At 44.7% G+C, this 16,436-nt stretch overlaps 1 protein-coding gene across 3 annotated transcripts in view; it reads right to left on the bottom strand.

The window, feature by feature from the left end:
* Nucleotides 1-16,436, bottom strand: part of DIP2B (DIP2 acetate--CoA ligase B (putative)) — a 173,594-nt gene that overhangs the window by 79,707 nt on the left and 77,451 nt on the right. For all 3 annotated transcript variants that reach the window (XM_075902043.2, XM_075902044.2, XM_075902045.2), the window contains exon 2: nucleotides 3,050-3,121. In XM_075902043.2, the coding sequence (XP_075758158.1) occupies nucleotides 3,050-3,121 (72 nt within the window). The remainder of the gene's footprint in view (nucleotides 1-3,049; nucleotides 3,122-16,436) is intronic.

Genomic DNA, 16,436 nt, shown 5'->3' with positions numbered 1-16,436 from the left:
ACATGACTATTTGATTGCCCCAGGGGCGGGGCCAGCAGCCAGCGTGCTCCCAGCCCCGCTCTCTGGGAGCCTCCTAACACCCCACGCTGCTGCCTCTAAATCAGAGGCAGCAGTGTAGGGTGGCAGCAGGCACTGTTGGGGGGAGAGAAGTTAGTCCACTGCAGCAGCCCCTAATCACAGGGAGCTCGGACCCCTCACAGACAGGGACTACTGCCATGGACCAGGTTCTGCCTGCAGTGGGCTCAGGCTCATTACAGACAAAGGCTGCTCAGTGGGATGCCGGAGCAGCCTCCGTCCAAGGGGAGCTCAGACCCTCTGTGGACAGAGGCTGCATTGTGGCAGCTCCCCTGCCCCCTGCGCAAGGCGGCAGCACGGGGGGGAGGGGGCAGCAGCATGACAGAGCAAGTGCTTTGGGGAATTGGCTTTTAAGCCTATTCTCCGCCCCCCCCTCCTCCCCCCGCGTGCCCAGCCCCTGCCTGCTCCCCTTGCTGCCTCGTATCAGAGGTAGAAAGGGGCGGAGGGGGCAGGATGCATGTAGGCAACAAGATTAACCAATAAGCCCAGGCTTAACAGATAATTGTGCAGTTGATTACATGTTGACATCCCTATACAGAATTACTGCTATTGTCCTGGTTGCCACACACTCAACTCCCAACCAAGAGCAAATCTGTGAAGAGAAGTGGCTTGCAGGAGTAAAGGGAGCCCACAACCCCCAACTTCCTCAGAGCCAAAGAGTTCACCAAAACATGACGTGAGTCAGAGCTTACGAGACCTGCTCGACAGATGTCTGCTTATACAGATTAAGCCCAAGCATGCCACTCGATGTTGCTTCATTAATATAATAAAGATAAGAGTTGATTATCACTTAATCAAACCCAAGAGAAAATGTTATCAAACAGCTGTGTAGTCAAACACCCTGCAGTTGCTTGACAGATTCAAAACGTTGGCCCAAAGCAGGATTTCTGCTCATATTGCTTGTGTCAATATATTAGGTTGGTAACTACACACTGTGTCCCTTTCCACAGCTTTTGTATTTAAAATATTTACCACAGCAATAAGTCACTCTAGTGACTAATGCAGGGGAGCAGAGCATCAGATGAGAACATATTTAAGCTATTATAGTGTGAACAAAGAAATGGTGAGAAATCTAACCCAGTGAACAGATTCTATGGGGGGGAAAAAAAGGATACATGCGACCATGACAGAATTTTTTTGTTTTAGGCTCCAGGTGAATATCACCTGAAATGAAGAGTCAATGCCATTTCAAAAGAAAAAAATAAACATGCACATTCACAATCTGCTCAAAGCAGTGCTGACAAGCTGACATTCAATCACACTCCTTTACCCCTACCCTTTTTGGCATTAGTCCAGTAACACCCAATTATACTAACAGTTAAGTCGTAGCACTCCCTGCCTGTCATACCAATTCAATACTGATCAACTGCAAAAACCCAGAAACGTTATTTGATTTTTTTTTTAGTAGATAAAGACTATTCCCAATGTATCAACTGCACAATTATTTTTGTGCTAGTATCCTGTCACTAATTATTGGAGATGCTTTGGGCCTTGCCCGAGAGAGGCATTTACAATTATCCATCCTTAATTATCCTACATTCATAGTCAGCCCCACTGCTAAGGATCTTTGAATATAAGAAAATTAATGTAAACAAAATGACAAGTGAATTCAGCAAATCTGGTAAATAAGGTAATAAGGCCAATTATGAAGATGCTAAGGTCTCTACAGAAAACATGAGGAATGGCTTCATAGTGTATTTATAGGGGCAGACGTATGAAAAGGCAAGTTCACCTTAGCCATTAAACCATTTTTATATAGTTCTTCATAGTCTGCCTTTTGACAAAGGCCTTGTGAAAGCTTCTGCATTTGGAAATTTTCTTTTTTTCTCCATATATTGTTTTGATTGACTTGAACATAGCCATCTCAGATGATAAAAGCAGATTAAGCTGGAAACCCACAGCTTCGTCTGGCAAAGCAGCAAGAGCATATGGATGAGAGATTTTATGGCACTCTCAACCAGTTCACAGATGCGGGGTGCACAGATATTCATGTGCTAATTACGGCTCTGATCCCATCTACACAGGCATAATCTAGGTCCATTATAAAGCTTCTTAGATTATATTGGTATTTCACGTGGGTGTAATAGCCCAATTACACCTTGAGGTAAATATGTTGAATTTGGCCCTGTATGTTTAAAAAAGAATCTAACATTTCATAACTCACTAGCATAGTCTTGAGCTCTGAAGATCAGTTTCCCCTAAGAGGCAAACTCCAAGCAAGCCAGCTTATCTACCCTCTGTTTCTGAGGTAGATAAGATGCCATTCCCACATTTCCACAGTAGGTTATTTTGCTCTCAAAATTAGCCTGGACCATTTCATCTCCCCTCCTTGGCAGCTCTAGCTCTCTTATGCAAGAATTCAAACAACCCCCCGGTGCAAACAGTGGGAAAATCCAGAAGGTACCAGAAAAGTTAATTTGCTGTGAAGCTTATGCTACTTAAAAGGTTTGTTTTGAAGCAATGGAGACAGAAGTGCAGTATACATCTGCAGAATACATACGGCACAATCATCACCACTGCAAGCTTCCCTCATGTTGCCCCAGAGGGATACATGAAAGTTCAGAGGAGAGTTTGGACTTTGTGGCTGGTTCAAGCCCTTGACTTCTCAGCTGATAAGGAAATAAGAGCTGCCTATGCTGGTGTTTTGTTTTTAAATGAGATCACAGTTAAAACTTAGCTTTTAAATGCTCTGAGACTCATGAAACTGTGAGGATCTCCTGACCTAGATATGAACCAGCAACATAGAGGGGAAAGGCTCTAATGTACATTCCATGACTACTGTCACCATCTAGCACCCAACAATGGAATTGTGAAACAGCTAAACCCAACTACACTGAAGTAAGGGCAATTTGAAACTGACAAATAGAGTGATCCAAGCGCTCACCCCCCATCTCCACTTTATGAGACCCCCTTGAATGACAAGGCTGAAGCAGTAAATCAATAGTCTTATTCTGGACCAAGATACAGTACTTACCATGTGTCTGTGGGATGTATGGAGCCAGCAGCTTTGCCCTTTTCTTCTCATACCCCTTCTGTGTGATGTCTCCTAAAATCAAACAGGGAAGTAATGTTAGCTTGTCCTTGATGTGCTGGGTTGCAAGAGGATTTTTGCTGCATGGCCTTCTCATGCAACAATGGACTTTGTGAAGTGTCACTGTACGGGCAGCAAAATCACTTATAAGAACCGAGTATTTGTCAAGATATTGGAGTCTTATGAGTTATGTCCCTGCTACATCGAGACCCTTAGCCAGTGTTCCCTACTGTGCATTTTTCTACGGGTCTCAGGTTTAATTTTAATTCTGCTTAACAACAGTCTTTCACTTCTTCCCTTGGAAGCAACTGTATAAGGCTATGTCTACACTGCAGGCTTCTTGCACAAGAAGCCTTTTGTGCAAGAGTTTTTGCGCAAAAACTTCTTGTGCAAGAGCACATCCACACCTCAAAGCGCATCGCAAAAGCCATGTGCTTTTGCACAAGAAAGCGTCCACATTGAATGGACGCTCTTGCACAAGAAAGCTCTGATTGTAAAAGAAGATTAAGGGGGGACATGATAGCGGCTTTCAAATATCTAAAAGGGTGTCACAAGGAGGAAGGAGAAAATTTGTTCCTCTTGGTTTCTGAGGACAGGACAAGGAGTAATGGGCTTAAAGTGCAGCAGGGGAGGTTTAGATTGGACATTAGGAAAAAATTCCTAACTGTCAGGGTGGTCAAATATTGGAATAAATTGCCAAGGGAGGTGGTGGAATCTCCCTCTCTGGAGATATTTAAGAACAGGTTAGATAGACATCTGTCAGGGATGGTGTAGACGGAGCTTGATCCTGCCTTGAGGGCAGGGGGCTGGACTCGATGACCTCTCGAGGTCCCTTCCAGTCCTATGATTCTATGATTCTATGATGGCCATTCTGTGAATGGCCATCAGAGGCCCTGGAGCATCCACACTTGCCTTTTTGCGCAATAGCTGTAGCACAAAAGAGAGTTATGCCTCGTAGAAGGTGGCTTACCTACACTAGCAAAAGCCATCTGTTCTGCCATTTTACTGCTGATTTATTTGCACAAAAGCGCATTTGAGGTGTGGACGGTCCACAGGTTTTTGCGCAAAAATTGCCTTGCAGTGTAGAAGTAGCTTAATATATGGTGATTTGAATGAGCACTGTCATAGCAGGATATCAACGCTGTAAAAACCTAAAATGAAAGCCAACTAGCTCGGCACCACAAGACAAGACCCAAGACAAACTTAAGCCAACCATACACCAACTGAAGAAGGGAACAATTCTCCTCTGCTTAAGGGAAACGGGGAAAGGCAATATCCAGTGCAGAGCTTAGTCATAATAAACCAATCGTAGAAAGAGAGGCATGTAAAGAAAGCTGATGAGGGACTTTGATAAGCCCATCCCAGAAGGAAATGTTTCACCTGGATATTAAAGTCGATTTACAGAGACCCATCCAAGGTGACTGAACTGCCCAGCAAGGATGGGCTGACCCACCAGAGCGAACTGTATTGTCCAGCAAGTGCTTACTGTGAATTACAATAGCTCAGTACTTCGGGCCTGGCCTTTTATACTAACACTAAGACAATGAATTCTGTCTAGTGACATACTGATACCAAATGCACATCACATAGGCACAGGGTCTCTATTTGCCTATCCATTTAATGGGTATAATGCCACTATTTACTTCTCAAAATGCTGTAATGCGCAAGTGCTTGAGGGTCCACAAAGGGAAGGCATCAAACAGAGACCAAAGAAATAAGAAACCTTTTTCTAAATATACTAATCTGTCTGACCCAAGAGAAGTACCATCTGGCTGCTATCTTTTACTTACATTTCTCACATTACATCTGAACTGTAGAAAAGAGACTGAAACCTTGAAGAGATTAAAACAAAAAAGCCCTCAAACATTTCAAGCCTCTGTGTAGCTTGGTGCACACTTGTAACCTCATCTCTCATGAGCCAAAAGGTTGGGAAATGATCAAACACACAGCAGGGAGAAAAACAGAATATTTTGGTACTGTGGAGTTGAGTCAGAACAAAGGCCAATATTATATCACATCAAGAAAACACTCAACACTTCCAGCATTTTCTCTTTCAGTGCTTTGCTGTTGCAAAATCGTAGCTCATCAGACACTATCAGCAGGACAAGGATAGCACATGCACCTTTGCAGTCACGATTAGTCAATAAGCAAGGGGTTGCTCAGTCCTGGCTAGCACCAGGTTCAGGAACTACCCCCGCTGCGGCTCAGCAGTTTAAATCAAGTAACAGACGGACGTGCAGGCTCTTACTACATTTAAATTCCATGGGTGCAGCGAGGGTAGGTCCTGGCTGGCTCAAGCCTGGACCAAGCCGGGCTTGCTCATTCCTGGCTCATGCTGGGTCCAACAGTACCTGTCCTCAGAGTGTCCCAGCGGGGAGCTGGGGGTCCACCAGTGGACAGGGGCTGCTGCCAGAGCAGCCTCTGCCTGCAACCAGCTCTGGCATCACAGACAGAGGCTGCTTCCAGCCAGGCTGGAGCCATCCTTCTGCCTGGGATCCTGCTTAGTTGATAATGGTTAACTGATTTTACACCGCTAATCTCAATACCAGGTGTTTTAAACACACATACACACACACACCTGGACTCAAGCCTCAGTGTTAAACACAATGCTTTACACTGCCTGATACACAGACAACTTATATTTTACCCCAGCTTCTCTCTTTTACAGTATTTGAGCCAGGCCTCAACGAATCCAATCAAATCAAACAGAAAATTAAAATGTTCAAACTGAAATGCCAACTAAAGTACAAATGTATTAGTGTGATTGCAATAAGGTGTGTTAGTATAACAAAACAACTCCTTCAAAAACCCAGAGGCAAATGAATGTTCTTAAATGGAGCTTCTGGATTCTGGTCTCTTCAAAGCACTGGCATAGCACTTTGTGAACATCCACTTTCACAAAGGAACAACTGAAGATGTCCAGAGATTCTTATCTACACATTTTTAGAAGCCAGCCTATATGTATGACTGTGGGACTGCAGTATAGAATCTGATGGCGAGAAAGGAGACTGAAGAGGCTATTATTCCTATTTTAATTAGAAGTCCCTCCTACACAGAGAGGGGCAGAGATCTTTTCCCTGCAAATCTAACCCATTTCCTTTTGCTTGTACTTGGCAATAGAGTGTTTTTCGCTTTCAGATCTAATGGGCACCTTTTGTGTTAGTGGTTTTACACTGCATGTAATTAAACACCACTGCAGATTGCAGGAATTACTATGGAGAGGGAGAAGCACAGAGCTGCCAGCACATGTCTTGATACCATCACTCCTGATTTTGAGGCTTGGCCATTTGTAATGATCACATTTCTTGTTGCAATCTGGGAAGGAAAAGCAGCTTAGATTAACTCTCATTCTCACTAACAGCAAGTCCGTGGAAATCTCACCATCATCACTGAAACACAATAATCAGTCCTGTGCCTTCTTGGAGCAGTGGCTCTCAAATTGCGGTCATGGACCACTAGTGGTCTGCAGCTCGTGCTCAGCTCCCAATCCTCTGCAGCGGGCAGCCCATGCTGGAGCTCCAGCCTTGCCCTCTCCTCTTTGCACTGTTTGACAGCCAGAGCTGGCTTCCTGTTGGGGTAAGGTTGGGGTGGGGGGGGGGGGAGAAAGCCCCCGGTCTCGCTGCATGATCCAGCTTGTGGGAAAGAAGTGCTCCCCCTTCCCCTGCTGGGGAACAGGAGCAGGCAGGCATACTGCCTGGAGGATTTCCCCACTGCTCCCATTGGCCAGATTCCAGCCAATGGGAGCAGCAGGTGCCTGGGACTGGCATAAATCATGAAAGCAAGTAACTGTCCCCTGACCTCTCATACCCAGACCCTGCACTCTCCCATGCACCCCCCTCACACATCCCTTGCATCATTGAGACCCTGCACCTCCAAGCCCACTCCTACACCCTTCCCCCCCGGTTAGACACTGTACCCCCAATCATTTCCTGCACCCCTTGGCCAGACACTCTATTCCCAGCCAGCTCCTGCACCCCACCTCCTGCCCAGGCCTTATAACCTCATCCCTTCCTGCACCCCACCTTCTGCCCAGATCCTATACCCCCATCCCTCTCGCTGGAAGTCATGTCCCACACATTGAACTCCTCAGTTTTGTCTCAACCCCAGAGCCTGGGGGGGTCCACAAAAACCAGAAAACTGATTTCTTTGGTGGCTCTACAAGTTAATGTACTTTATCAGGAAGTCGTAAGTATTTATTATTATAGGTTATGTTTTAGGTATTTTTATAATATTTTTTCAGGTCTTGTTTTAATATAATACTATAATTTGATGTGTAAAATTATTATTTGCTCATATAAAATAATTTTTAATGTAAATATAAATTTAAGGTACTTTTACATTTAGTATATGACACAACTTGTTTTGTTAAAATAAAAACAAGTATAGACCGTGGTTAATTGAATAGAACATGCTTTTGTGAAAATTTCAGATACTTTGTAAGTTTGAGATTTTGCATAAACATCAGATCAGGTTTGATCTGAGGAAGTGGGTCTGGCCCACGAAAGCTCATCATCTAATAAACCATCTTGTTAGTCTTTAAAGTGCTACATTGTCCTGCATTTTGCATAAACATAATATTTGTGCAATTGCAAAAAATTGACATATTTACTGATATAAAATATATCTAAATAAATCTTTTGTGATTTTATTTGGGAATAATTAAATAAACAACAAAATAACCCCCTCCGCTCCCCCAGAGCCAGGCACTCCCATACCTCCATTCTAACCCAATCCCGCTCCGCTCCCAGAGAGCCAGCCCCCTCCTCCACAACCAAATGCCTCTCCCTCCCCCAGAGCCAGGTACTCCCAGCTGCCCACCAACCTAACCCCTCCCCCAGAGCCAGCCCCGCCAACACAATGCCTCCCCCTTTCCCCACAGCCAAGCACTCTCAGAGTGCCCCCCCCCCCAAATATCTGGGTCCTGGAGTCGACGTTGCCACCGCCACACATTTCTTCCTCAGGCGCGATGGGGTGGCGTGAGCACAGCGGCCAGCTGAGAGTGTATGCTGGGCACCCAGCACAGGGCAGCCCGACCAGCCACGAGCAGTCGCTGCGGCACAGAGTGGTCAGCCGGCTGGGATCTGCACTCAGCCACATGTTCCAAGCTGCCAATGGGCCGCATTTGATTCCTTTATAAAAATGTACTGGCGGGCCACAAAAAATTTCTATCAGGCCACATGTGGCCCTTCAAACGCCAGTTTGACATGCCTGAGCTACAGCAATTAGTTCATTGGTTCACTGCCTTAAAATAGAAAAAAAAAGACAATGGGAGCCACATTTGGCCAAAAAAACAAAAACAAAAACAAAAACACCCCACACTATGTTCCTGATCACATCATAAATATCATTAAAACAAATACAATCACATCAGAATTTGTAGATTTGAAATATGGATGAGCCTTAACGAATCTGAGAAATGCATAAACAATTAAAAAACTTGCAAGTGAAAAGAAAGAAAAAGCAGTGGACTGATATTAAAGTTCTATTATGCTGTTCATCCCACAGCACTCAAACCACATGGTTTCACCAACAAGATTCTATGGTGACTGGCACTAAATATCCACAATGGATATTTCAGAAATCACTTCAGCTATACACACATGCAGCAGCTGTTTAACAACATACAGCAAAGTTATGCAACAGTTTAGGACAGGCAGTGGAGAACAATTCTTCATGCAACTGAAGCTACAGGGAGAATATTGGGAGGCAGAATGTCATTAAGCCAAACAGGAATCTGGACACAACACCAGAGCTAATGTCTTAAATAAAAGTGCAGAACCACAGGTGATCAAGATCAGTCTTAAGTGTCTTCTAGAATAGGGTAGGATTCAATATCATGGTACTGTATCAGGAGTGACAGGCCCGCAAGCATTTCCTTCCCACCCAAAAAAATTCTGTAAATCCAATAAAGAGCTGCTCCTAGAAGCAATATAAGGCTGGATAGAGAAGTATAATTTAATTACTGTACACCATACAAGAACTATGTCTGCACTGATGTTCTCAGGGTGAGAGAATCCCTTTGAAAAAAATCACATGGGAGCAATTTACCTAAAATGGTCTGAAATAACTGGTCTTCAGTTCTACAGCATTCAAATGGGATCTGAATCTACTTGAAAGCTGAAGACAATAATAAAATACAGAAGTGTTTCTTTTCCCTCCTGCCCATTCTGCTGATCTGCAGGAAATGGAAACTGTTGGATCTGAACATAAATAAGGATTTCCTCACAGAATTTGTCATAAATTACAGCAACAGGAAGAGAGCAAGACAATAAGATTGCAATCTCAAGAACTGTTCTTTTCCATCACAGAAAGATAGTGATTTATGCAAAGGCAGCTGATGATCATTGCAAAGCTTTGTACCTTTTACAGCATAGAGTTCTTTCACATGATCTATAGACCCTCAATAATCCCACCCCTTATCCCATCTGCACAAGAACAAGTCAGTAGATACAAGAGGAAGTATCTGCAACAGTAAGTCCAAACAATTTAGCTTTAAAAATGCTCATTCATCCCTAGGAAACCAGTTAAACCTTAATGCTGAGGCATGTTTGGCCTTCCTCCCAGCTACAATTCTTACCATTTATTTGTGTTCTATATTTAATTATATTCCATGTCAGCCAGAGCCTTGCTTCCTCCATATGCTAAGGGACATGCAATCTTTGATGGGAAAAGTGCTTCCATACTTCTCAGGAGAAAGCAAAGCCATCCATAACAAATCAGTTACAATAAGTATTTCTTTTGCCACTAATCATAGCCCCCAGAATCACTCAACCCCTGGATTCACATACACAATATTCCTTCCTCATCCATCTCACCATTTCTCCTCCTCTCTGTTGGCCTGCTCCAAAGCACACCGAGGTCTCTAGAAAGACTCCTATTCACTTCAATGAGTTATGGATCCAAGCTCTATAAGAAACACACTAGACTATGAGTGAAAAGTGCCCTCCCAACTCCACCCCCTGATTACCATGAACTGTGGTCAATCCCTTGTGCCATGGCTATCAAATCCCTGGGCTCTCTACATTCCATCCATGTGCAAAATTCTGCCGGACTCTTTACATATACAAAAACACTGAACTGAATCTTCCCCTCAGCTTAGCTCCTCAGAAACCCCCAAAATTTCAGCAGCTAAGACAAAATTGGTCTCCTTGTTTTTACAGTTGTTTTGCAGGCTTCTTCCAGCTAGTCCCACAGAATTGGGTCTCTTGGCACCTTTTTTCCCTTCTGCACTATGTTACCAGTGCTGCGGAAACAGTCTTCTCCTGTACAGCTCTTTTCTTCAGTTCTAGGGATGTAAAAGAATAGTCGAGTAGTCAACTATCCAAACTTATCGGATAAGCCTAAACTTATCGGATAGTCAAGTCAACTACTCGTTCTCACCTCCCACCCCAGGCTGCCTCTGTGGAGCAGGGAAGGCAGAGATGTAGCGGTCAGGGATCCCGCGTGAGCTGGGACTGCTGAGTTCCAGCTTGTGCCGGGTCCCAGACCTACATCACCGCAGCTCTGCCTTTTAAATGTAGTAAGAGCCACCCAGATCGTGCCTGCCTGCGCACCCGGCTCCTACTACATTTAAACTTCAGAGCTACAGCGAGACCCTTTATCGACAAATTGTGTACTCGATACAAATTGTATCCAGTACACAATTAGTCATTTACCTGCTGTGACGTAGTGGGGGTACTTGCTGGGCTGTGGTGACCCCTGCTGTCTGGGAAAACCTCACTAGGCCAAGGTAATGCCAAACTTGTTGAACCAGTGGCCAGACACCCCCCATGGAGAGAAACAAAGGAAGGTGGAATGCTGCCCTGACTGGGGGGCAGGGCTGGAAGAGGGTTAGTTAGTTGCTGGCTGGAAGGCAGAGAAGAAGGAGCTGGGGAGGGGGCTGGGACTCCCCTATCTCAAGGGGGGCATTGAGACCTCTTAGCCCCCAGTTCCTGTAACCAGATTACATCTGTGCTGCGCTGTGCTGGAGGAGCAATAAACCACCCTCAATTCCACTGGCTGGTGCAGTCTGTTTGTGCCATTTCGGGGTGCAGGAGACGGGGAACCCCCAACGCGCCGTCACACCTGCTTCTTAACATACATATTTATTTCCCCTCTCTTATTAACGTCCTATCATTCCAAATCTCGATACCATTGCTCCCCCTTTGCATATGCACCTATTTAGCTTCTCCCCCCTCCCATCAACTTCCTTGTTTTAACTGATACTTTTCAAAGCATTTCATCTTAAGAATTGTAAAAGTGACACTATACAAAATAGTTAGATATGGACGTTGAACTATGTTCTTCCACCCCAACAGCTAGCCAGGAAGTCCTAAATGAACAAATGCTAAGTTGTTCCTTTACCTGCCTAAAAAAAAGGTCATTTCACCACCTGGGGCTCTGCTGATGCCAGAAGACTTGCAAGTGGTCTCTATCTAGATAGATGCTATTTTTTAAAAAGTTAACATCTCTAATTTTGAGGAGAAAACTAATCTTGCAAAAACTCACTCATAAGCATTGCCTCATTATGGAATTACCTGGGTGAGCACAGTCTGTATATGTAACAGTTGTTTTTAGCTTAATCAAAATGAGAATAAACTGCTCTGTGCTCCTTGCTGGTCCCCCAAGAGGTGATAAATCTGTTAAATTGTTCCTCAAAGGCAGGCATAAATTTAAACAACCCTTAGTAAGATGACTCCTTAGTAAGATTTTTATCCACCAAGATTAATACAGTATCATTAACACAAGCTAAGAATCTGAATTCAGAAAGGCTTCGCTTCCGGAAGGAAAAAAAATAAACTATCTGTAAACATATAAGGAATGTTCCAATTTATTCAAGGGTTTATGGTTCTAGAGCTGAAAATCCTTAATTATAAAATGGTAATAAATTAAAAGGAAATAAGTAATTTAGACCAATATTGGAGTTAAAATGTAATGAAAAAGGCTTCTGCATTCTGAGGTTGTTAAAAGTTGGGCTTTTAAAAATCCAATTCTTTATGTTTAAAAACCACCATCATTATGGTGAGACCCATAAAAATAAATGCTATGCTGACTGCAGCAAAAGACATGCTAGCACTGTCTGTTGACCTCACTGATGCTGACAGTACAATACAACATTTGGCACGATAGGGGATTACATAAATTTAAGTTACTGCTGGAATACAAATTATGCATATTATAATTTTGGAACAGTGGGCATTTTAATTAGGTGCGAGGGGATTGACATGTATCATATAGAAAACAACACAATCATAAATATTTTCATCAAGATTATATTGGTATCAATGATATGCACTTTTGCCAGACATCCAGGAGGGTTATGTATTTTTTCTTACACTTGGCAGCTCTTGAATAGTTTGTCATGCCAATAAAGACTAATTGAAATTAACTGAAAAGTGAAAAACTTAATATTTATAAAATAATTGGTTTAACATTAAGCCTTATTTGTTTGCTAGAATACACTTAATTACGCAGTAGCTGACATAGATGTTTCACTTTTTATTTATAAATAGATTTTAAAGGATTTTTTTAAAAACCAGAACAGCTTTTAAAGTTCCCTTTGATATGATTTTTTTTCTGTTCCTTCAAGGAAAAATAGTATTCATTATACAAATCCCTCTGCTCAATTTAGGGAACAGCAGGGAAGGATTGTGATAAATCGATAAGCCAAACTCAGCACTGATGTGAGAGCGTGCACATAACTCTGTGGACCATAATTTAATTGAATGGACTTACACTAAAATGGAGATTGGCCCAATGAGTCACAAGTGATTAGTCTGAATGTTACACCAACATTAAAATCCTACAAACAGAAGAGCCTGCAACTTCCTAACACCACTTTGTGACTCAAGGCACCTTTTAGCAATGGGAGTAGATCAGTGGTAGATCCCAATCTACTGGTAGATCTTGGAGCCTCATACAGGGGAGTCTGACTGGTTTGGCCAGGAAGCTTGTGTAAGCGATGGCCCTGCTATTGTGGGGAACTTTCCTGGCTTCTACACTACCCCGGTGAAGTGCACCAGCGAAAGGATCTGAGTCCCCACTATCACTTCCTTTACCCAATGGCCTCCCTGACCCTGAGGGCTCCTCTTCCACTCTCTTGAGTAGCAGAATCCTCGAAATCCCAACAAGGCTGGGCCCAGATTTTCTGGGGCTGAATCCCCGACCTGGTAGTCACTTAGGGCAGGGGCTAGGGTGTCCCCACTCCAGGGTGCTCTCTTCACCCTGAATACTTTCCTGGCCGACTGATTACTACATAAAGTTCAAAGCGAATACAATTTATTAAACAGCAACTGATTAAAAAGAAAACAATAAGGAAAAAATGAGCAAGGTTAAGAGAGAACACATAGCCCCGCTTTGTGCCACAGGGACATCACAAACAGCAGTCCGAGGAGTGTAAGGACAGTCCACAATCTGTTCCTCATAAGTCCCAGGGCTCTCTCTCAGGCCCTGGCTGTGCTGCTGGGGAGCGAGGGGGGGGGGGGGGCGGCAGCTGCAGATTGGACACACTTGCTCTGGCAGTGACCACATGAGTTCAGGCTGTAGGTGTCAGGACCCTTCTCCCAGATGGAGTTTCAATCCCTCTCCAAGTCTAGCCTGCAAGGCCTCTTGTCTGGTGGTGTCTCCCAGCCCAGAGCCTCTTCTCTTCCCTTTTGCTGGTCCCAGCTGCTCACCACACCCAGCTGCAGACCATGTTGCTTTGCCAGCTTACAGCTCTTTGCATTGCTCCTCTCACCTCTTTTGCTCTCTGGTCACTGCAAGTCTGCCTCTCATCACAGCTTGCATTCCTTGGGTTGTGTGAGACTGGCTCTGTCCCCTTCTCTCTCAGAGAGGGGCCCAGAACATCCCAGCTCACACAGAGGACAAGGGAACCTGGCCTCCTAATTTCCTCATTGACCTGTCCTACCTGTCAATCAGGCTGACCTGGAGTGTTGGCCTCTTCCCACTGTCCCTGGGGATTGTCAGTCTCATGGACCCTTCCCCTTTTGATACTGGGAGCTAGCCAAGCAAAAAACCCCGCTGAGTTTTAGTAAGGGGCTAATAGTCCCCTTAAATTTGGAGCTGCCCTCCAGGAGCCTCCTATTTGCTGTGCAAGGTGTGGGAGGGAGAAGAGGAGCGATGCTGATGTCAAAGTGCCCCCCCCTTCCCTTCTGTACCCTGTCTCCACACAGAGAAAAGGGAATGGAGGGAGCTTGGCAATGCAAACCTCTGTCACTCTCTCACAATGTGTTTCTCTCTGTCATTCTCACAAACAGACACTGCCCTTCACTCTCATCTCCCAACCCAGCATGTATGTGGGTTGCTGTTGTTACTCCTTTTACTGCTTGTAAAGTGGGTTGTTTTGGAGTTTTGACTGCCCTGTACATTTCTTCATTTTCATTTGTCTTATGCTTAAATTTAATTCTTTGAGGAGTGAGTTCTAAAATGCATAACCTGTCGTGGCTGGAGTCATTATCCCTATGGTAATTGCTACTCCTGGATGAGACTGACATGTCCCTGCAGCCCCTGAGAAAGGCAGAGCAGGGGTTCTCCCACATGCTGTCCTTGCCTGCAGACACTACTCCTGCAGCTCCCATTGATCAGTAACAGAGAACAGTGGCCAACAAAAGCTGTGGTCTCAGTGCCTGTAGATGCGGGGCAGCACATGGTATCATGGAGCCATTGCTGTTCATGCCAGATGCTTTCAGGAGTAGTGCAGGGCCAGGACAGGAGTAAACCTGCCTTAACTCCACTGCTCCACCACCCAGAAGCCATTCCAGTTCAACAGTGCCCAGCCAGAGCCTGCATCCTGAATCTCTGTCCCATCCCTGAACCTCCCTCCTGCACACAACCTCCTGCCTCATATGTGAGTTCCCCTGCTCCCTAGAACTTGCACCCTGAACCCCCTCCTGGACCCCAATCTCTTGCCCGGAGCTAAGCCCAGAGCCCTACCCACACTCTGAACCCTTTGGCCCAAGACTAGAGACTGCACCCCAAACTCCAACCCCAGGCTGGTGAAAGTGATGGAGGTTGGGGGAGGAAAGGAGCTGGAGTGAACAGGGTGTGGCCTCAGAGAAGGGGTGGAGCAAGAACAGGGCCTCAGAGAAGGGGCAGAAAGGAAGCAGAGCCAAGGTATTTGGGTTTGAGGTAGATCTTACATTGCACTTAAATTGAAAAAGTGATCTTATGGTTAAAAAGGTTGGAGACCACTGGAGTAGATGATCCATTTTAAGCAGCAGTCCTAAAACAGTGCAAGGTGGTAACACCAGCTAATCCTGGTATGCTCAGACAATGTTTCTTTCAACACCCTCATTGCCCCTCCCCCTTGAAATCAGAACACTGAATCGTTTACTGTCTAACAATACCATAATCACTACAATGGCGAAATTACAGAAAATGGTCACGTAGAAGGTCCCTCAGACAAAGACTCCAAACACTACAATGTGTCCAGTAATATATTCAACCTTCCAATGGGCTTGTCGGATTTTAGAAATGTCCACACTAAGTGCTTATTTACAGAATCCCATGAAGTCGGCTCCTGTAAATGCTTTGCTACTGTAGTCTGAGGGATCTATCAGGCCATGGGGATAAAAACTGCTCTCTTCTAACAGTAAATATCATAAACTGGCTTACAACAAAAAAAGAAAGGAATCACTCAAGCTATTAACTACATTGCACCAATATCTCAAGGGTATCCATTGTTTCTGTTATCTTGACATACTGTATTTCTGTTTGCTTACACCTACCCTTTTCTCACTCCTATCTTGCCCTGTGAGGTTCTACCACCACTCCTGAAATGATGTCATTTAGCTCAAAAGACATTGGGGACACAGACTGTTTCAAAAGTGGCTATACAAAATAGAGTCTGGTTTTGCTGCAATTTGATCCTGAGTTTCTTGTCCTTGGTAGGAAACAGATCCTGAATCAAATGGCAGCACTGACCCACAAACACATACCAAGCAGGAAACCAACAGTTCTAGGCTGGGGTGGGCAATAATTTTTGCAAGGGAGCCTATGCATTAATTTTAAGTCAAGTCATTGCAGGCCACACATTTCTGCTATATTAAAAGAGGAGGTGCGAGAGGGAGCTCTGGGCTGTTGCACAGTGTGAAGGTGAGGGGAGTGGACTCTGGGAGGAAGTTTGCATGCAGGAGGGGATGCAAGGTGCAGGCTCTGGCAAGAGGGCACTTACTTAACAGGTAGCTCCTAGCTAGCAGTGCAGCAGAACTCAGGCAGGCTGCCTACATGCTGTGGCTCCATGTCACTCCTGAAAGCGACCAGCTGCTGCTGGCACATCTCCATGTGCCCCAAGGAGCAGGGAAGGGGGTCAGAGATCTCTATGTGCTGTCTGCATCTGCAAGCACTGCCTCTG

The sequence above is a fragment of the Pelodiscus sinensis genome, chromosome 31 (genome assembly GCF_052426305.1).
Source record: "Pelodiscus sinensis isolate ZL-2025 chromosome 31, ASM5242630v1, whole genome shotgun sequence".
In the NCBI taxonomy this organism is placed as follows: domain Eukaryota; kingdom Metazoa; phylum Chordata; order Testudines; family Trionychidae; genus Pelodiscus; species Pelodiscus sinensis.
The sequence above is the reverse complement of the archived record's forward strand: the minus strand, read 5'-3'. Positions and strand labels throughout refer to the sequence as shown.